Source organism: Wyeomyia smithii, chromosome 1 (genome assembly GCF_029784165.1).
Source record: "Wyeomyia smithii strain HCP4-BCI-WySm-NY-G18 chromosome 1, ASM2978416v1, whole genome shotgun sequence".
Classification (NCBI taxonomy): domain Eukaryota; kingdom Metazoa; phylum Arthropoda; class Insecta; order Diptera; family Culicidae; genus Wyeomyia; species Wyeomyia smithii.
Genome location: NC_073694.1, coordinates 122,087,550 through 122,111,258, shown reverse-complemented (window position 1 = coordinate 122,111,258; position 23,709 = coordinate 122,087,550). Strand labels below are relative to the sequence as shown.

Genomic DNA, 23,709 nt, shown 5'->3' with positions numbered 1-23,709 from the left:
GTAGCATTGGGAGAGATTTTCCACTTTTGCAAGTAGGAAGAAATAATATCTAAACTTTACTGCAATCGACTGCATATGACACGAAGACTTTTTTCTTTTACGGAAATGCTTGTGTTATCGCAGAACAATGACTTTGTGCATCCCGGAGGCAAAGCAGGAAGATCTGAAGTAAATATGTAGTACAGGACTGGACCCAAGACTGAACCTTGAGGCACACCTGCTCTGACAGGAATCAGTTAGATATTTTTTTAAATTTTTAATAGGAAAATGGGCAAATTAAGTTTACAATTTCGCAATCTAACCTTTATGCCAAACACTGTCGAATGCTTTTTCTATGTCTAAAAGAGCAGCACCAGTAGAATAACCTTCAGATTTGTTAGCTTGTATCATATAGTAACTCTGAGCAATTGATGAGTAGTGGAATGCGCATGAGAAAATCCAAACTGTTCATCTGCAAAAATAGAATTTTCGTTGATGTGTGACATCATCCTATTAAGAATAATACTATAATAACCACTGATTTCCCTTCTTGCAAATGCTGAACTTTTATTACCCAATGAAAATGAAACAGTTGTAAAAAAGAGAAAGTTTATGCGTATTGCCACAATGTTGGATCACTCCTGCTAACTTTAAATTGTTATATGTATGTTCATATCAAATATAAATTAAGTTGAGACCTTTTTCTCCAATCAACCCGTTTTGACAGCTGGTCCAATTTATGTAATTTACTTTTCGTCGCGTTCTCCATAATTTAATGTTATTTAAAGGTTCCTTCTTTTCAGGTTTTATCGAAATGATGTCAGCATATTTCAATGACTTCGCCAACATCGAACCAGCAACAGTTTGTTCATGGATTTTTCAGTTGGAAAATCAGCTCTCAACAAAGCAGAATGTGTCAGGCGAAGTACAGAATTTGTCTTTAAAGTAAAAAATATCTATATCGCAGTGTGGAGAAGATCATGTTATCTATTTTTTCAGTTCGCTTAGTCTTGCTGATATTTTACCGGAAGAGAAATTACGTGGGCGCCAATCGTCAATATTAGAGCCTGAGGCTACCGCGAATGGTGCTGGTCATCCTAAGCGTGTTCAACATTTATCAGAAACAAGTGATGCTGGCTCAACGGACAGTTCTAATTGTGACCTCTTCGGTGAGGAATGTGAAGTTCTGCAAGAAATGTTTCCAGAGAGCTCAATAATTGAGGTACATACCACATTTCAACATTCTACACGTATATCATGTTATAATTGCAGGTTAAGCATTGTATTCTTATTGCTAATGGGGATGTTGATCGTGCAACCCAAATTTTATTGCATCGTCAGGAGGCTGGACAGAGTCTAAAAGGAAATCCTAGCAGCTTGCAGATTAGCAAAACGCTTCCACAAATTGACGAGACTGAGCTGAAGAACAGAATTATTTCTAGGTAAATGCAAAAACATGATAATATATCGAATAATACAACACATCAAAATCGAGTGAAATTGCACTAAATGATACTTGGGTGTTATCATTACTGCGAAAAAAGATTTTGTTAAAAGCTGAAACCTCTGAGAATTAAAAAAAAAGCTTTGGAGTAATCGCAATTAGGTTGCAAACATGGCGTCACTACATACACGATGTAGTTGCTGCTGCAAAACCGTATTATTTATCCGGAACTATCTGGAAGAGTAGATTGATATTTGGTGGATCACGTGTGCGATGAAAACCAAAATTCATTGTGTACTAAAAAATCAATCTCAATTTACTATTCTTGATTCTCACTCGGTTTGATTAGAGATACTCAGAGAGAGAGATAAGCGATGAAAAAACCGCCAATTTGTTAACTAGGTTCCACATGTTAGAGCTGCCAGATCTCTTCTCAAGGCGCAATTGACTAACTTTTTCATTCGACTCGTATAACTGATGGTGACAGTGGAAGCCCTGGGGAACAATAAAACGCATCACAAAAAAGGTGAAGGTGTTAAATTAAATGTTTGTTTAATTTTATATACTTCCACCATTATTGATCATTATTTCGTTGACCATACAAAAGGTTTGTGAACCACCAGTTAAAAATCACTGTGATAAAGCAATTTTGGAGCATTCTCAATTCATTGTTTCGTAATAGAATACGAAAAACATGTGAAAATAAAAATATCCTTTATTGTACCTGATTACAATACCTCTCAATGTGTTACCTTTCTTGTTCGTTTGGCTCGGATTTTGACATGTTCGTTTGGCTCACAACATTCTCTTCGCATATCTCTCCCTCTGAGTATTGCTAAGTTTGATAGCAACAATCACACTTAATTCATCTCGGCAAACTTCCCAACAGCTGATCGAGCTCGGCGAACTTTTCAACAAATATCAGCAATATATTTCGACGAACATTCAGCAAACATATCGATTTACCGTGAACCAGCAAGTAATGACATCTCGCCTGCCGAAGTTCATGAAAATGCTACCGAAAACTTGTAAAACAGTTCGCTGAATTTATCAGCTGTTGAGTTCTCGGCAATAAAATCTAAGTGTGATGCTAACGCTTATCTTTGATCTGTTATAGGTAGAGACAGTGGTAATTTGCGGCATAAAAGTTGAAAATTCGTGGGTGGAAAAATAAAAAAATATTAAAATTTTGCGGTAGTTTCGCGGCAACCAATTTTCTTTAGAAAATACTAAAAAAAAAAATTTTTGCTGGTAACGATTCATCTACTTCTACTCTACTACATATATAAAAATGGAATTCCGTAACGCTTGATCTTCTTGATATTATTTCCTCCGTCTCTAAGCTGTACAGTTATCATCATTTTGAACCGTTCTTTTATGCAGAAAGCGGTGACATGCGGTGACATGCGAAAATGTTCGTTAATGTTTAGGAAAGACATCTGCGGAAAAATAAGAAGTATTTTATTACAGAAACTTGAATTATTATTCACAAAACTACGTGAAACATGCAAAATTATGAATTTTCATGCTCAATTCGTCTCTAAATCAAAATTCAAAGCGGTGACATGTAAGTTTTTACATGAAAATGTTCGTTGATGTTCAGGAAAGACATTTGATGAAAAATAATAGGTATCTGATTACTAAAATCTGAGATATTATTCACAAAACTACGTAAAACATGCATAATTATGACTTTTTATACTCAATTCGTCTCTAAATCAAAATTCAAAGCGATGACATATAATTCTTTTTTTTAAAGTGTTCATCAATGTTCAGGAAAGACATTTGAGGAAAAATAATTAGTATCTGGTTACTAAAACTTGAAACTACGTAAACTTTTTTTACTCAATTCGTCTTTAAATCAAAATTCAAAGCGACGACATGTGATTCTTTTTCCATTAAAAAGTTCGTTGATGTTCAGGAAAGACATTTGAGAGAAAAAAACAGGTATCTGATTACTAAAACTCAAGTTTTTCACAAAACTACGTGAAACATGCAAACTCATGATTTTTAATGTTGAGCTTGCCTCTAAACAGCGGCGGATTGAGCCGAAGGCGAAGCAGGCGGTCGCCTGCTCGTCAATCATTGGAGGGCGCCAAATGTGGGAGCGACAAGATTGAAAAAAAAATCAGAATTCAAACCACAATAATAAGTTGAATGTTCGGCAAATTTAGTCGTCTTTTTTTTTTCAGGAAAATCCGTTTTTTTTGTATGATACAGGTCGGACTCGGTTATCCGAAATATCAAAAAAAAAAAACATTCCGGATAATCGAATCACAAAAAAAAATATTCGAATTTGTGATTAACGAACATAAAATTTATATTTTCCTTTTTCATTTCATTTGCATAATGCAGTTGCGTAACTAGAAATTATTTCTGAGGCGAAAAGGGGTTATATCCCGAGAAGCAAAATAAAATATATTGGACATTTATTACTCTCACTTAATTCAAACATGTCCCCAACATGCCAGAAGTGACATAAATGTTAACAAATATTTCAGAAGGGATGGCATAGGTAAGATTTAGAATTAAAAATAGAAACGAACACCAAATAAATTAAATTGCGGATAATCGAGTCCGACCTGTACTTAGCTGCGAAAAATAAATATATTTACTCATCCAAAATTTCATAAAGTGCATTCACTAAAGTCAGCGCAGTTTGTAGAGATGAAAATTTGCAAAAATCGTTGTGAATTTGCCGAACATGTTTCTTTTCAGAATAAATACCATGTCAATAATAAATTGAGTCTGTTTTTTCCTACTCTCACGTAGTTGACGAGGGGTCATGATTTTTAAAATAGATGATCTCCTGATCATCAGAGCTTCACGAAATTAACCTCGATCGACTGAACTGGAAACTCTTTCGTCAAGTTTCTTTGTGTCAACTGAATTTGTTCTTAATTCAACTATTTCATTGTTTTTTTTATTATTTTCTAACTGCTGAACTGATTTAGCGAGTAGCGAGTGTTTGAAGATTTTTAATATAAGTATTTCACAATAGCACTTGGGGAAAATGCCAATTGTCAACAGGTCATGCTAAATGATGTTCAAAATTGATTACAGTTAATATAATGCATACCAACATCAGCTGGTCGGCGTTCTAGGAAATTCCAAAAATTTTAGACTGTCGTGGTTTGTCATTATTAGATTTCTGTTTTGCTTGCTTATTGACGCTCGTGTTTCAAACAAACATTACATATTTTATTTTTCTTACCACAATATAATTGAAAAAATTAAAAAGACCTAAATAAAAACATAATTTACGCTTTTATAAACTATTAGGATACTATGTTAAATTATATACATAAAAGAACAAAAGATATACTTAATAAAGTTTAATTGATTAGCTTTCTAAACTATAGCGAAGCTTAAAAATGTGAAAATTTTGGCAAAATAAAAATAACTTTCTAGCACGCTGTACTCCGATAGGTTAATTTTAGGTTTTTTTTTTACAAACAACTCTAATGAAAAACAAGTTTAAGATACCTAATGAACATCAAAATAATTTACATCTGGCTTGGAACGAGTTTTGCAAACGACTAGAAGCCAGTTTCAGAATATCGGTTGTAGAATCGGTTGCCTAAAAAGTCCCAGAAGGTCGATTTTGACCAAAAATATTTTTTCGAGATAACCCTAGATCTAGACGTTTCAAGTATTTTTACGACTCCATCATGTACTCCTCCTTCTTGGTAGATTTTCGAGGGTCAAAAAATCACAACTTTGAGCGCTTCGAGGCACTACTAAATCATATCATATGTTCACGGTCCCTACAAATTTTTTGGAATTTATATGGGCAGTTGTCCACAGAGGGGGAGGGGGTGGGTCAAAATCGTCAAAAATCTGTCCACGTGGAATGTGGATGGCCCCATAGATGGTTTTTTGGGCCAATAAACAAAATATACATTTTGTTTTTGATGATTTTTTCCATACATTGCCACACTCACATATACCTATTTGCTTTGAAATGTTACTTGGATTGAAATTACGCACATTCATAGAAATGCAAATGAAGAAACCTGTAAGTCTGCAGTTTGTGATTTAAATAACGTTGAGTTTGATTTTAACCGGACTTTTCCGGATTCCGGAAACATTACCCGGTAGCTCCGTTCTGGCCCGGTCCGGAATTAAATTGGACATTGAAACCGGAAAAACTTCGGACCGGAATCTCGGGAACCCAGGTCCGAGGTCGAACATAACTATTGATATACAGTTAGGTTGTTTACGCGGTTTTTTTCAACGCGGATTTTTTTTACGAGGTTTTTTACACGGAGTTTTTAATTGACGCGGTTTTTCTACATAGATTTTTGAATTAACGCGTTTTTTCACGCGGATTTTCGACTTAAGGTGTTTTTTACGGGTTTTAGAGTTAACGCAGGTTGGGAACCAGAAACTTCTGAGTATTTATTGAGTAAAAGACTTAGTCAAAAAAAATCCTCCGCCCTCCGAAAGATCCGAAATAACCGTCAAAGAGAACAATTTTAAATACTGGTCGTAGAGCGTCTCGGGTTTTTTTTTTTCTAAAACATTTCTTGGTGGTTTACTTTACGCGGATTTTTGAATTAACGCGGTTTTTACGTTTTTTTAGGAGGTACGTACGTTTCGCGTAAAAAAACTTGACTGTGAACGAAAAAATGAAGGGGGCGCCTAAATAAGCTTTCGCCTGCAGCTCAAATCAGTCTTCGTCCGCCCCTGCCTCTAAATCAAAATTTAACGCTATGATCTGAGATTTTTTTACAATGAAATGTTCGTTAATGTTAAGGAAAGTTATTTGAAGAAAAATGATAGGTATCTGATTATTCAAAATTTCATTATTTTCCGCAAAATTTCTTAGGCTTAATTTGTCTAAATCAGAATGCAAAGCGATATCATGTGATTTTTTTAAAATAAAAATTTCGTTGTTCCTTAAACATTTGCAAATATTTTCTTGCAAAAAAAAACATGTTTTGATCCAGTGCGAGTCAAGCATAACCATTTTTGATATTTTCGTAGTTTTGTGAATAGTAACACATACGGGATTCGACTTTCTTTTTTCCTTTTTTTTTCTTTTATTCAAACTAGATCTTGGGAGATTGATTGGAGGGAAAGACCATAAGCCTTTGGTTTAAACATCGATTAAGAGGCGACTTCAGCATTGACACTCATGCTTTTTTTTTAAATTTCTACGTAGTTTTGTGCATTACAATTGTTAGCTATCAGAAAACCTTAACTTCTTCTCAGACGTGTTCCTATGGCACCAACAAGCATTTTCATTTAAAAAAAATCACATGCCATCTCTTTAGATTTCATTGTAGAGGAAAACTTAGCATGGCTGGTCATGCTCAATTCTTCTTACGTTAATTTTTTCTTCCAAAAGTTACATAAAAAGAGGTTTTGCTGTAAACGATTGTGGAATGGCCCGAATTTCACCCAATATAGGTATAATCGTAACTGGGATGATCCCACTCATTTTCCAAAATGGCGACTTCCGGTTTCAGGAAGATTGTCTAAAGTGGTATTTGACCAACATTTTCAATACTTCCGAAGATGGAACTCCATACGTCATTTCGAAATTCTAAATGGCGACTTACAGTTTCTGTTAAACAGCATAAAATCACAACGTGCAATCCAAAATGGGTATTTACGTTCTGTGCGTTTTAAGAATATTGATGTATACGATGCGAAATATTTCTGAAGTGAGTTGTGCTAATTCATCAATGAAATATAAAAAATGATTCTCAATTTTGAAACCTTTGACCCCAAGCATCGCCGGGAACGTTCAAGCACATGCTAAAATTACTTTCAGTTATATTCTGCTGTCGGTAGTTATACTGGCTTACGCTGCGTTCCGTATGTACCGATTTTCCGGGAATCAATAAATTTTTAGATGCCAACCGGGACAATTCAGGAAAACTTTCGCGATCCGAATACCTGCCAAAGTTTTAATATCAATCTCAATGTCAATTATTTAAAAAAATGCTTGCTTGTACGTCCCTGATTCATCTTGCAACTGGATTTTTTGGTTGCACACCCAAGAATTCTATCTTGCAGAGCACCAATCGCCAAAACCGTTGATCGATGAGGTTCTAGCAACCGAACCGTCTGAAGAAAATTCAACTAAGGTTGACAAAGTCCCGTTGTATAAGAGAGCAGTTGTAGTACTATTTCAGGTTATTCGTTGCGTATAAAAGGGCCTTCCGATGCCATCTAGGTGCCCATTTATCTTTAGCTTTGTCCTTGTTGCTGGTTTTTATGAATTTCTTAAGTTACAAATCCAAATGTTTCATGATTGTCATAGAATGTTGCTGTTTTCCATTACTTTGCGGCATTTCGCGGGTTTCTGTGAATTTCGCAGTTAATGCTAGATTTCGCGGAATTCGCAGCTGCCGCGAAATCGCGAATTACCACTGTCCCTAGTTATTAGACTATAGCCCAGTTGGCGAACGCTCAGTTGAAAAACAGTTCAGTTAAACACCACCCAGTTATCGAACAGTTACCGTGTGTATGTTATATGTATGTATATTTATGTATGTGTGTGTCACTGAAACTGCCAGTGGAGACGAACTGACATTTTGACCGTCAAACGTTTGTTGATACTGATTCGACTGCATGGCCGAGTATGGTAGCCTAATATTTACGCCAAGCTATGAGAAAAATCTGCGAGAAAAATGCATGTTTGACGTAGCGGTTTTCCTGGCTCAATTAATACACACTTAGTTCCTTATACCGAACTCAGCAAACTTTATACTGAGTTTTCAACAGCTGTGCCATCAGTAATCTGTTGGGTAATTCATTTGCTTGATGAGCGTTCAGTATTTTTTCATTGACCAGCAAAAATTTACAAAGCGTTCATCAAAAGTTGCTGCATGAGTCAGCATTTACAAAGCTGACGATTCGTCACAAATCACCAAGCGTTCTGCAAAATGCAGTTTTAGTTTTTAACTGTTTATTATCTATTTCTTTTAAAACAAAACGTGCCGAATTCGTCGCCTAACAAACTATGAAATTTTTAAACAATATTTCGGCAAAAAAGTGAAGCGACATCAGCAATTTTTCATGTAATCACAGAATGACCAATTGAAGTTCAAATTTACTGAACGTGACCGTAATCAAAAAATAAAACGAAAATAAGTGTACAGAATCATAGAACCTTTGCGGCTCTCATTTGAACATTAATCATCATAAAATTGACAAGCAAGTTTAATGGAATTATCACTTAATGTGATTATTCGGATTTGAATAATAAAAACGCGTTCTTCTCGCAGCGACGGTATTGGTTGCTACTTCAATTTTGTTACCAGGGTTAGTATAGTAAATTATTCTTAGTGTGTAACACATAGTGATCTCATTTTTAATCATCAATAACGTAACTAGTCACGCACGCCCAATGCAAATCATTTCACGAAAAGATTTTAACAACATTTGTTCGACATTTGCTACCTCTAGAGAGGTAATCGAGAAACTAGCATTATCCACAAGTATTATATAAAGGAGTTAAAGTTAATTTAATTCATCTTATTTCGGCTAACCTATCTACAGTAGGAAATCACTGGCTAAAGCAAAACAAAGCCTTGGTGCTACATTCCGATTCGGAACTCGACCTTCTGTTTATTATACACAGACTTCGCAGCCAACTGTTAAGTGTACAATACAATTGCGGGTCTAGCGCTACGATCCTTCTGACGCTAACAGTCTCTTCCGAGATCGAGACTCGAACCTACGACAACTCGCTTGTTAGGCCACCATCGTACCTCGAGACTAGCTGGGAGGGAAATCATGACCCCATAATCGAAACTTCCGGCCTTCTTAAGGTACGTTTAGACTATTAGACATGTCGGTCTGATTTTGACTACGGCAGAAATCGGTAGTCTGCTGGATTTACCGTTCGACATACTTTGTCAAACCCGTTTGTATGGCGGTGTTCACACTGCTTGCACAAGTCGAGAGGAAAAACTGCCAAATGAATGTCAAATGAATTTTTTCCTCCATTAGAATATTTGCCAGGACACAAAAAACGAAAATGATGTTTGTTATGGAAAGCCAAAACAAAAAACTAAAAAAAATTCAAAATTTGCTATGTTCTTGGAGTCGAACGAAAAATAGAAACGTTCCTATTCCATTCGACAAATCGAACGGCATGTCGAATCACAATTCACAATATCGAATAGGTGTAAACGTAAACCAACATTGCATTCGATATATTTTCGAGCAATCAGCTCGAATCTGATGAAAAAATGAGATAGTCTAAACATACCTTTAGTGAAATGACTGATGTGGCTGTCAGACTGCATAAGCAGGTATTACACGAAGCAAATATTTACTATTTTTGGTACAGATTTTATTTTGTGCAAAGAAAAAATTGTACCAAAAATAGCAAATATTCGCTTCGTCTAATACCACTCATTGATTCTGGTACCAGCGATTCTGGTACTGAGTTTCAATTGGTTTGCTCTGAAAGAGGTAAAATAGAGTAAACGTCCAATAATTTGCCAATTGACTCGAATTGGGTTGTTTAGCTATTCATGGATTTCCGATTTTTATATACCATCTGAAAGAGTGTAATTTTCTGAGCAAAACGTGATTTTTTAAAACTTTATATCATTACTAGTGGCCCGTAGGGGCTAGCCACTTTCAAATGAACTATTAAAAGTGGGTATTTGATCTAAAATGATGAGTTATTTTTTTGGAATATCCAGTTGAAGTTCAAGATATAACTATGATTGCTTGATGTAACATTGCTTACTCGATTACGAATCTGCATCTCGCTTCTTATGCGGATCCACTGCACAGCTGTTTTCTCCAATATCTAATAACTCTCCATTATTTGATTATTTTCGAAATTTGTTTTCTAATGATTTAATTTTTTTTTTTATTTCATAACTTGAATAATAATTGATTTTCTCAATTGTTTGATGTTACATATGTTATATTCAAACTAAACTTACAAAATAACTAAAAATGAATGTGATTGAAAAAAAAAACAATTTACAAAAACCATTGCTCATGAAAAAATACTGAATTGCTCAAAAAAATATTCACACTATGCAAAAGTTTGTCTCTGCAATTTGTTATTAACAATAGCAAAGCTTGGAATAACGAAGTACTGTCCTCTTTTAATCATTGATGGGTAATTCAAATCCCTCTCTAATACTCCGATAAAACTTCACACTTCAATGACGCGCATGAAACATCTGTCATCTGCGTTCCATCACAGAAACCTTTTCTTGTGTTGCGTAACAACATAACAATCCTCATCCTATCACCACCACCTTTGTCTTCTTCTACATAAACAAACAAATGTTATTTGATAAACAATAAAATAAGTTGGCTTACTGTAGCGCAAAATATCTCAAATCAAAACAGTTGATCAGATTTTACATAACTTTTAAAAATAATGACCAATAGCTTAACCCGATCCCAGCGGAGAGAAATCAGTTTTTACCTCAAAAAATGAACTTCAAACTCTTATTACTCTTCAACTATATACACAATTAACACAAACTGTATTGCATATTAAAGATCAATCTGTTCTCTAACTGTACTGAATAATTTCATTGTGAAAATTTTCAAGTATAATTGTTGAACTTGAATCAAAGTTTGAATGTCACCCGTCGAGAATGAGTTTATCTTATACTCAAAATTTTTTTGAAACAGCTTAAATTTTCACATATCAGCAAAATAGTTATCTCATTCTCCGTACATCTTGAACGTCGTAGTATACTTAAAGAATTAATTTTGTGTTGGTTAAATGTCTTTTCTATTTTTAAGAATATCGAAAAAAATTATATTGCTCTATCTTTAAGTACAACTTCTTGAGAACATTTTTGTAAATTTTGTTAGAACTTTGAGTAATAGGGAGAAAGTTGGATAGATTTCAAGTGCGGCTTGTCGCGTTATAAGCTAAACTTAAAACTCGATACGGTGTTTTGTACAAAATGGCTTTACCGAGTTACAGCCGGTTTTCTTCGATTTTTATAAATGTTCGTTATTTTAATAAAACGTCTTCGGTCGTAATTGATTTTTTAATAAACAAACAACTTTTTGCTATCGAGCTGTACTATTGAAAAATTACAATTTCAATGCATTTAAAAATTGTTACACACTTAAAAAATCCAAACTGCTTGTTTTCTCGAGCAGAAAGGTTTATAATCCCCTCATGTTCTTGACTTTTTCATAGTCTATCCTCAATGAATTTCAACTGGTACTGCCATATTCCATTACTTGACAACCTAATTTTGATGGCAATGCCATAACATTACAGAAATTATTGGACATGTAACTATAAAGTAACGTTCATAATCAACTGACAGTGGTTTGGCTAACTTTAGATTTCATTTACATGCTTGATATCTTTGATACTATGTCTTTTTTAAACAGGTATTACACGAAGCAAATATTTGCTATTTTTGGTACGGATTTTATTTTGTGCAAATAAAATTCGTACCAGAAATAGCAAATATTCGCTTCGTCTAAAGCAGGTATTAGACGAAGCAATTATTTGCTATTTTTCAATACAGATTTTATTTTGTGCAAATAAAAATCGTACCAAAAATAGCAAATATTTGCGTCGTCTAATACCTGCTTAATACCTGCTTTACATCTCAAAATTGCCTTCCGCCCTCTATTACGTTTTTGGCGGTTTTTGCCGATGCACCTGCATCAGAACCTATAGCCATGTGCTAATTTAACACGTGTGTCGAACATTAGTTAAGACGCAGTTAGCTTTGATTTCCTTACGACTGGCTACCAGGCGAGAGGAGGTGAGTGGAGGACTAAAAGCAAAGGTAACTTGTAGTCAGAAGAGGAGTGTTTGCGTTGCAGAGTTTGCTTGGGAAAAAGACAATTTGAGTAACTTTCGTTTGTCGTGCGCGTGACTGAAAGACAAGGAAACTATATATATTCCGATCCTTCGATTTTTAAATGAAGAATTAAAAATTGGCTCCAAATCGCTACAATGACAGTTGGTATATGGGCGAACTATCATTGTAGCGATTTCGAGCAGTTTTGAATCTTGATTTGAAAAGCGAAGGACAACGATAGAAAATTTTTTTAAATCACGTTTTACTCACAAAATGCAGATCTTTCAGATGATATAAAAAACTGATATAGCTAAACAACCCAATTTATATGATTATTCATAGAAAACCCAAAACTTAACATTTGTTTCCAGAATAATGTACACCAGGGTGGCAGCGAAAATGGTCATATCAATTTTTTAAAACCGACCATATACATTTTGTTTGTTGGCCCAAAAAGGGTCTGTGCAAAATTTTAGCTAATCGAACATGATTTGGGGGTACCTCAAAGCGCTCGGAGTTGTGATTTTTTTTACCCTCGAAAATCTGCCAAGGAAGTACATGAAATTTGGAAAATCGAAAATTTTGATTTTGAGATGCCAGATAAAACTGAAACTGACAAATTTTACGGTGCGCTTCGGGCAGCACGCCTGGTCAATACTGGCTCAAAATCAAGCGATTTAAGAAGGGGTTTGACAGCTGTTAGGTTTTCTCCACGTCAAAACTCGGTGAGCTGGTGGAATAAATAAAATCGCTATTAAAAATGCCTATAACGCCGAGACAGTGGCATCGAGTGGAGCTTCTGCACCCTGTGCGGAATCGTCCCCCTCAGAAACTGGATTAAAAACTCAATGTTATTAAAAAAATACAAAGACAAAATTATCTATAACTTCTTCAAAATCGATCACCTTGGTTAGTCCGTTTTCAACAAATAAGATCGACAAGTTGTTCAGGCGAGACTGCTTTGGGAAACATTCCACGATAAATGCGAGTGTTTCACGTGAACTTCAATTGAGAAAATCTTCTACAGATATTTATTTATTTTAAGGGCTTCTTCCGTTCTCTTGATTTTGCCCAAATTTCCTTTTCTACCTGCCAAACCCCTTGGAGAACTCGTCTCTCTCTCACACAGAGTGAGTAATTATCCACTTTTAGGCGTAGAGTATTTCAGTCGCAGAGTTCCTTTTCACTCTTTATCATCACGTGTTAGGGATAAACATTTATTTGCTCTCTCAGTTTAAGAGGGATTAGTTTTCGTTAGCTTCTCCTTTACTAGAAGAGAAGTTGGCCAAATATCAAAACATTTAGGTTCACATTGAAGCCACATCCTAACCGTTTTCGAATTTAATATTATAGGAAGATTCACAACTCACCATGGGTGCGTATTCTGCAGAAAGTTCGATTTTATGCTGTTTTTGCCGCACCCCAGAGCGATGAGAACGGTAACGCAATGCTCGGTTAATCGCCGAGCAATTTATTTCATTTTTCTTGCGTGCGCGGATGAGCAATTTACAAGAGTTTCACTGGATTTTTGCTCTGTCAAATTAGGAGCGTTTTTTCGTCAGAGAAACTATTACTCTGCGCTCTCTCTACAGCAGATGGTGTGATGCACATTGAATGTAAGCGCGCAGTTGTTGAGAGGGAAGATAACTCTTTCTCTTTAAGATGAAGATGAGCAAAACAAAGGCTGGTTAATATCCACCAAATGCCTAAAAAACAAGGTTTTTTATGATTTTTATTTAAAGGACATTTGAGATGTAAGGTATTTAAACATTTGGACTGAGCAACTCTTGCAGAGTAGAAAAAAAATTATTGCTATTTTGGTTACAAAGTGGTGGCTGTGCAGCGATTGCCGTGAACCGCTTTTTTAAGTTGTTTCGCGGCGATCATTAGAAGTCGTGCCCAACTCCACCTATCACCAAAACAAATTTTTTTTCATTATCTACATAAGTGTCGCTAGTGAAGTACACATGATTATATTTCTAGAGTTTTTCTTCGCAAAATGGCAATGGTTTAAAGAAAATACTACAAGGTATACAGGCCTAGGGTTGTACGAAATGGTGACGTGCGACTAAACACTGTAATTAGGGGATTTTTTGTTACAAAATATACAGAGTCTGCAGACAGAATTAATGTGTTTGCTCAGCGACTATACGTATTTTTATTTTCAGCCTACCCTGGAAATCAATTTTTGAAATATATTCAACAACACTCGAAGGAATATCGTTTATATTTGAAGATATTATGCCTGTAGTATTTTTTGTGCAAACAACATGTATTTGACAAGGCACAAGCATATCGTGCTTGTTGAAGAAGCACCAAGAATTTCTCGTAATGCTTCAAAGTCAACTCTATATCCTCAAAAACCAAATTCAATAATACTTACGTTATCATATAGACCGTTCCGATAATTATAAATACACTTACGATCAACCGTCATTTCAAATAACGTGCAGTATTCAACCAAACGTTGGCTGCGTCCTGTTGTTTACATCCAAAAGAAACAGATGCTGTCATTTTTTCTAACATTTAGTGCGTCCCCCGTAGTTTAATTGGTCAAAACACCATGCCGGAGACAGGGAGATTGCGGGTTCAAGTCACGTCGGGATGCGGTATATTTTTCCAAATCTGTATCATATTTCCAGTTCGCTTATTTTTCGTTCTTTCTCTACTCACATACTGTCTGCTTAATGAACTTGCACATTTACTGATGCCCCAAGACGTGGTAGAAAACCCGGGCCTGTTGATCCCACAATGGACAAAAAGGTTAAGGAATACTACAAGCGGCATCCTTCAGTATCAGTACGAGATGTGGCGAGAAAGCTTGGAACCTCGGCGAAGGAAGGGCAAGGGAAGAATGGGTCTGCAGACCCGTCGGAATCAGAAGCAGCCAAAACGAAATCCAAAACAAGCTGAATCTGTGAATCCGAGAGCTCGGAAGCTTTATGACAAACTTCTGACCAAAAAATGGAGTGTGTTATCATGGATGACGAAACCTACATAAAACTGGACTATAACGCTCTGCCAGGACCGCAATTTTATACATCACCGAAGGGAAAGGATGTCCCTGGACCAGTGAAAGCCATTTACACCGAAAAATCCGGCAAGAAGGTAATGGTTTGGCAGGCCATTTGTGAATGTGGGAAAATATCTCGTCCATTCATTACGAATGACACATTGAATGGTAAAATTTACGTGAGTGTTTGCAGAAAAGGTTGTTACCCATGGTTAAGCAGCATAACAATCCTCCAATCTTTTGGCCATATCTTGCCTGCCATTACTCTAAGGATGCACTAGGGTGGTATAAAACAAATAATGTCACATGTGTACCAAAGAAGATGAATCCTTCAAACTGCCCTGAACTTCGCCCTATTGAAACTTTTTGGGCTTTGACCAAGGCAAAGTTGAAGAAATATGTCAAACCAGCGGACAATGTTGAAAAATTTAAAAAAGATTGGCTTAAAGTGCTAAAAATGGTCGGAGAACACACTGTGCAAAAGCTTACGAGTAGTGTTAAGAAAAAAGTTAGAGAACTCGCGTATCCTACGAAAAATAATCCCAACTTGAATTGAAACTGGAAAGAAAACACTTATTATCTATATTTTAGAATAAAATGACCCGAAAATCCTGTATTTTTTGTTTTATTCCAGAAAAAAGATGTATTTATAATTTTCGGAACAGTCTATAATGAATGGTTTTGTCTTATTTAACTCTGATTAAATCAAATCTATAATATGGATCTTATTTTTAAAATAATGTGAGCCCTTAAAAAGGTTCATTAATTGGCAAATATTAGAGGATATTTCAAACAAAATTATTAACAAGTTCCAGCAGAAAATCGTAATAATCCACAATTACATTTTTGTTTTTTGCTTGCACATTTTTTCATTTGCCTACAACTACATTCGCTGTATTACGAAGACAGCTAATATACGTTTATTATGGTAAAGCTTAGAATAATAATATATCATGTAACAATTTTGAAATGTAAAAGGAGATTCTGAATGAATCGTAGTAAATAAACAAAAAATTCACTAGCATTCACAGTCTCTTACCCTTTTATAAAAGAATTTACTCTTTCGATACTATCCGGTCACGATTATTTAGTAAATATTGAAGATAAAATTAAATAAATATCCGTTGCAAAAATTTACAATTCTTGTTGAGTAATTTATAGTAATCATATTTATGAGATAAACTTTCAATCACCATCAACAGCAGCCTTATAGTTTTTCCTCGATTGCACACGTATAGAAATGTACGAACAAAAGTGTACCACTGCAATACGAATAGTACCGCTGCAGTACGAATAGAAGTGTACCGCTGAAATGTACGAATAGAAGAGTACCGCTGCAATCATAGACGACGAGAGACCTGCGGTTCTTTACTCCACTGGTACTGATGCTTTTGCCGGCATGTTTTCTTTCAAGACATCAACGGATGGTGTCCATTCACGTCGTCTGTGCTAGGAATGCTCGCATGTAATTGGTTCATTATTCGCATAAATTTGTTATTTGTTTTTATCAATTTTACCGCTTAGCAATGAAATTAGAGTGATAACTAGCGTATTACAAAATTGTTTTACATTTTATCCATCCAACAACATATTGGTTATTGTTATCCATCATGTGGGTAGGCTGTTATTAACGTTTGAAATCTGACGCAACATTTGCCAGTTTCGTTTCAAATTTTACAAAATGCATTCCAGTATAGTAAACAAAGACGTAGTCCCACGTTGAAAAATGAATCTTTTTAAACTTTAACTTCGTTGTAATTGTTAAATGTTGTTTGCACAAAAAAAACACTACAGGCACAACATCACCGGATGTAAATGAAGTTCTTTCGAGTGTAATTAAATATATTCCTGAAAAATGAAAGGAATGTCAGAATTAAAATACGTTAATCACTGAGCAAACGAATTCATTGTGTCTGTAATTACAGTAATGACAGTATTTAGTCCCACGTCACCATTTCATACAACCCTAGGGTATACCTTGTAGTATTTACAAATTGTATTCGTCTGTCATGGTGTGGAAACTAGGTCAATATCTACTGAAATTTTGCTAATAATATAAAGCTTGAGCTTGAGCTTGAGCTCCACTTGACCGACTGCACATATCAATGGTTGCACTCCGTGATTGATCCGAATCAGTAAAATTGCACAGTGAATCAAATGAATGGGGCTGGGAGTCACCGACCATTCTCATTGTACAAGTTTTAGTGACTCAATACTTTAAAGGATCAATAACGACGCCGGCCACGTCCTTGCAATCAGGTAGGAAGAGGGTAGGGATGTTAGTGTGACCCTTGCTATTTGGAGACCGTGTTTACCTCTGCATCTCCACAAAGGTCACGGGAAGGAGGTTTTGTTAGTTGGGAAGGGTAAGTCGGATCAGGATTCACCTTGATAAGTGATGCGATCATACATTTACTCGTCGCTTTTGAAATATAACCGGTTTATGCTCCGTTCGGTCGGCTGATTAGAAATGCAAATTTGGTTCATTTATATTTGGTAGCGGTTTGAACTAGCAGACATTAGTAATGCTGTAGGGACCACGCGCGAGTGTGTGTGGTTTACTTCACTAGAGCACAGGACTGCTCAACTTCCCGATTTTAGACCGATTCCAACCAGCGTATGAATGCTGTTTTGGCCACTCCCAGTAAGTGGTATATTTCAGTGCTCTGCTAAATGTTATGCTACAAGATGTGGTTCTAATTTATACCGACGTACAACTGAAAGGCCGTTCGTACCACTCACAAATTTGTGGTATATACTTGGGAGGAATGCGTCATATCATATTTTATTTTTGTTAATTTTTTTTTCGACAGTATCAAACCGACAAACACTATATCTGTTGTCAAGTTGTGTAGATTGTCTAGTCATTGTGAGAAGTGTATTAGATTCTACCAAACCAACAACAGAAGATGCTGTTGGTGCCAGGCACACGTGTGCATGGTTCGTAGCAAAAAATGCAGTGAGATATTTTTGTTTTAATTTTCAACAAAGATTTTTTAAACGAAGTGGGTTTTTTCCACCGTTTTTGTTCACGCGTTAAACAGTTACCGTAACAGAATACAGTTAGATATTTTTACACATTTCCGTTTTTACACGTATGTTTACACTTTTTTCCGTATTCAATGAACAAAATATTTTACACTATATAAAATTTTCTATATATATTTTGAAGGGAAGCCTATATATAACGAAACGAATCGAAATAATATTTGAATTGCGAGTGTATCCCGAAGTATATCATCTACATTCACAATCATTATCTTTTTACACCACGACATCCGTCTCCAGTATAACGACGGTATACACTGACCTTGTATTCGTTGACGCGGGAGAGTGGTGCTATGAAATTCAAAAACTTGGCAACATTCATGCATCCAAAGCCCAAATATTAGACAAAAGTGCATTAACACTATTTACAACATGAAATTCCTAATTTATTCTCGAAACGCCAAAGTAATCATGATTGGTTTTATATTTTTGAACTTGTGCCATAGGGGCCATCCACATACCACGTGGACAGATTTTAAACGAATTTGACCACCCCCTCCCCCCCCCCCCCCCGTGGACAACTGATCATATAAATTCTTTTTTCTTTTGTATGGACCGTGGACATTACACATACCCCCCCCCCCCAAGCTGACCACGTGGTATGTGGATGGCCCCATAACGATTCTTGAACATATAACATATTGGTCAAAAACTCTGCCTGGGATCAGAGTAATTATTCAAAAGCTAGGAAAGTCATAAATAGGTATGGAGTTCAACATCAAGTTCGGCATTATATTGCACACAGATTCATCAACGCGAATGCAAACAATTTCATACGATTAATATAATGTACAGCTTGAAATTTTGCTAATAATATAAATAATCAAAACTCAAACTTATTTTCAACATTCTCCATATTAAGTGTTTCGCAGAAAATAAAAAGGTTTTCTGTGCTCGACCTTTTGACTACTGGATTTTGTTGAGGAAAGACGCCACCTCGAAGAGCTAGTTGTTGAAGATTTCTCAGATTTTTCTATATCAAAAACAAACAGTAGCTACACAAAAAGAAGGAAAACTTTTCTAGAGCCTTTAAATCAGAATGTTTTGTAAGATATCAAAAAAAATATTTTTTTTCAAATCCGCAAATGGTGCATTCTGCCCTAAAAATTTTGAAACGTAACGATTTTCATCCATATTTCTAAATAAAACAATCGAATAATATCCTTTTTAATGCGAAATGAATGAAAAACATGTGCATATTTGAGTTGATTGAAATTTCGCATTTGCTTGTGACTAGAAGACACATGACTTTTTCGTAGATATTCGAATCATTTTGACTTTAGCAATTTAATTAAAAAGGCGTGTTGGTTCTGATGGATGAAATAATTAATAACCTTATGTATTAAATTGTTAATAAAATAACGAAAGTCTATTATCTCAAAGATAACATGACTTATTTGAACATAACTAGTGTCATACGAACGAGTCATCTCTTAAACTTACAAATAACAAACTTCATAACAATTTGATATGTGGCTCAAAAGTTATGGAAAGAAGAGAAATTCAAAGACTATTTAAAACTATACCTGCTTTGATCGATATATGTGGCCTCAACATAATTTAAATGTGGTGTCGTACTATTTGAACGTTCCAAGTTCATTGATTCCTTGCGGTTTGTTTGAAGTCTGCAAATGCACGACGAATCGGCCATAGGATATGATCAAAGTCATATTGGGTGGTATTCTGTCATTATCAGCAGACTTTCTGGCATCAATCTGACACCGGAAATACCCATATTGGGAGGTATTTTTGGTTGTTTTCCAGAAACTAAAAGTGGTCGTCTTCAAATTCAAAATAGTGTCCAGGGTCAATGTTTGGTTTCTATGCATCATCACGTTTACGGAAATATCCATATTGAGTATTATTCGGTCATTTCCGACTGTTGCCTATAAGTTGCCATTTAGCAATTCAAAATGGTGCCTGAGGTCAATTGTTAGCTCCTTCCATCATTCTGGTTCCAGAGATACTCATATTGGATAGTATTTGTTTATTTTAGGCTGTTTTTCACAAACCGGTAGTCGCCATCTTGGATTTCAAAATGGTATTTAAGATACTGGTTAAAGAAAAACTCATATTGGGTGATATTTGGTCACTTTGGACTGTTTTTCAGAAGCCGAAAGTCGTCATTTCGGACTTTAAAATTGCCTGTGAAATCAATTTCTGTCATCTGGGCGTAATTCTGGTTGCGAAAACATTCATATTGAAAGGTATTTGGTCATTTTCGGCTGTTTGCCAGACAACGGAAGTCACCATCTTAAAATTCAAGATTGTGTCTGTGATCAATTTTTAGCTTCTGTGCATTTTTATGGTTCCAGAAATACTAATATTTAATGGGAATCGTCCATTTCAGGCTGTTTTCCAGAAACCGGAAGTTGCCATCTTACAATTCAAAATGTTGTCTGAAGTCGATTTGTGGCTCCAGTGCATCATTACGGTTCCGGAAATACCCATATTGGGTGGTATTTGGTCATTTGCCGCTGTTTTTCCGACACCGGAAGTCGCCATTTTGGATTTCATAATGGCATTTAGAGACAATTTCTGGATTTTGAACGGCATACTGGTTAAAGAAAAACTCATATTGGGTGGTATTTGGTCATTTTCAGTTGTTTTCAGAAACCGGAAGTCGCCATCTTAGAATTTAAAATGCTATCTGTGGTCGATTTTAGCTCCTGTGTATTATTCTAGATCCGGATATTATTATATTGGGTGGAAATCGGCCATTTTTGGCTGTTTTCCAGAAACCGGAAGTTGCCATCTTACAATCCAAAATGTTGTCTGAGGTCGATTATGGAACATATTTGTTACCACTAAAAACATTCACCTGCCAATATGGTTCCATTTAGTTGATTAGTTCGCGAGATGTGCAAAAATTTGTGAAGAAACATGTACTTCCAGAAGAGGGAGGGGCGTCAAACCATTATGGACATATTTGTTACCTCTAAAAACATTCACATACCAAATTTGGTTGTATTTTCTTGATTGGTTCTTGAGCTGTGCGAAATTTGTGTTTCATTTTCATGGGATCCCTCCCTTATAGAAGAGGGAGTCGGGTTTCAAATCATTATGTATATATTTGTTACCACTAAAAACATTTACCTGTCAAATTTTGTTCCATTTGGTTGATTAGTTCTCGAGATGTGCCCAAATTTGTGTTTCATCCAACTATTATGGACATATTAGTTACCCCTTAAAACATCCACATGCCAAATTCGGTTTCATTTGCTTGGTTTGTTCTTGAGTTGTGCAGAAATTTATATTTCATTTGTATTGGACCCCTCCCTTCCAGAAGAGGAAGGGGTCTCAAACTATCATCGGAACCTTTATCGACACCAAAAACCCCTACATACAAATTTTCACGTCGATCGGTTCGGTAGTTTTCGGGCCTATATGGATCAGACAGACAGACAGACTTGACTGCATTTTTATATGTAAAGATTACAACATCAATATTTTAGAACCTAAAGAGTGAATATACATTTATTGGATTGAAGCGTTCATGTAAATCTATTTTTACAAATAAAAAATTGAATGAGAAAGGCTGGGTCTGACCGCTAGGTGGATTAATTTAGGTTTTCGCCTTTCTCCTAGAAAGGTATAGCAATCACTGGAAAAACCAAAGGTATAAAAGTGGTCCCAATGGCCGAATGTCATATACCACTCGACCCCTTTCGACGAACTGAGCATTTTCTGTATGTATGTGTGTATGTGTGTGTGTGTGTGTGTGTGTGTATGTATGTGCAACTTTCTTTTTCTCACTCACTTTTCTTAGAGATGGCTGGACCGATTTTCATAAAATTAATTGCAAATGAAAGGTCTAGTTGCGCCATAGGTTGCTATTGAATTTCATTGTAATCGGATTTTTAGTTTAGAGGTTATGTATCAAAATGTAAAAATCACAAAACATCAATATCTCAGAAACCACATGACCGATTTTAATAAAATTGATTTCAAATGATCGGGCTGTCTCCAGAATCCTTAACTTTTGAATTTCGTAATGATTGAACATATGGTTCAAAAGTTATGTAAAGAAAAGTTATCCTGAGGTTGTTTAAACTCACTCATTTTTCTCAGAGATGGCTGAACCGATTTTCACAAAATTAGTGTCAAATGAAAGGTCTAGTTGCCCCATAGGTTGCTATTGAATTTCATTGCAATCGGATTGTAACTTTATCCGTTGTTCATGAAAATGTGAAATCACATAATGAAAGTAAACATATTGACTTCCTCCTAACGATCACTGGCTAATTAAAAGGTAGAAAAGTGATCCAAATGGCCGAATGTCATATACTACTCGACTCAGTTAGACGAATCGAGCATTTTCTGCATATAAGCATGCATAGGTGTATATGTTTGTGTGTGGGTGTGTACGTGTGTATGTGCACCTTTTTTCGCACTCACTATTCTTAGAGATGGTCTGACCGAACAGATTTCAATGAAATTAATTGCAAATGAAAGGTCTAGTTGCTCTATAAGACCCTATTGAATTTTATTGTAATCTGATTTCTAGTTTAGAGGTTATGTATCAAAGTGTAAAAATCACGAAACATCAATATCTCAGAAACCACACATCTGATTTGATTAAAATTAGTTTCAAATGAACGGGCTACCTGAAAAACCCTTAACTTTTGAGTTTTATGAAGATTGAACTTGTGGTTCAGAAGTTATGGAAAGAAACGTGTTCTGGAGACTATTTAATCTCACTCATGTTTCTCAGAGATGGCTGGCCCGATTTTTATAAAATTAGTGTCATATGAAAGGTCTTGTTGCCCCATAAGACCCTAATGATTTTTTTACAAACGGATTATTACTTCGCCTGTTATGTTTAAAAATGTGAAATCCAGCTATGAAAAGAAACATATTCCAAGACAACTTACTTGGACTCACTCATATTTCTCAGAGATGGTTGACCCGATTTCCACAGAATTAGTATCAAATAAAAGGTCTACCTACCTCATAACACCCTATTGAATTTTGCAGTAATCGGACTGTAACTTCGTCTGTAATGTATCGAAATGTGAAAATCACGAAACATCATTATCTTAGAAACTACACAACCGATTTGAACAATATTGATATCAGATGAACGGGCTAGTTAAGGGTTAACTGATGAATTATGATTGAACACGTGGTTTCAAAGTTTGGCTGCGTCATACGTTACCTTATCATTTGATTGTAATCAAACTTAAGCAAGCGTTATGTTTTAATTTGTAAAACAACGAAAGTCTATTATCTCAAGTATTACACGACTTATTTGAACATAACTAGTGTCATACTAATGAGTCATCTCTCAAACTTACAAATTACAAACTTCATAACAATTTGATATGCTGTTTAAAAGTTTTAGAAAGAAAAGAAATTCAAAGACTATTCAACACTTTACCTGCTTCGATCAATATATATGGCCTCAACATGATTTAAATGTGGTATCGTACTATCTGAACGTTCCCGGC

General features: G+C 35.5%; 1 protein-coding gene across 2 annotated transcripts in view; it reads left to right on the top strand.

Moving 5' to 3' along the window:
• The window catches only part of LOC129730263 (CUE domain-containing protein 2), a 102,205-nt gene that overhangs the window by 55,461 nt on the left and 23,035 nt on the right, over window positions 1–23,709 (top strand). Inside the window, exons 3-5 of one of the 2 annotated variants that reach the window (XM_055689451.1) lie at window positions 768–924; window positions 979–1,201; window positions 1,252–1,421. In XM_055689451.1, the coding sequence (XP_055545426.1) occupies window positions 768–924; window positions 979–1,201; window positions 1,252–1,421 (550 nt within the window). The remainder of the gene's footprint in view (window positions 1–767; window positions 925–978; window positions 1,202–1,251; window positions 1,422–23,709) is intronic. The other variant, XM_055689460.1, reaches the window with a different exon arrangement.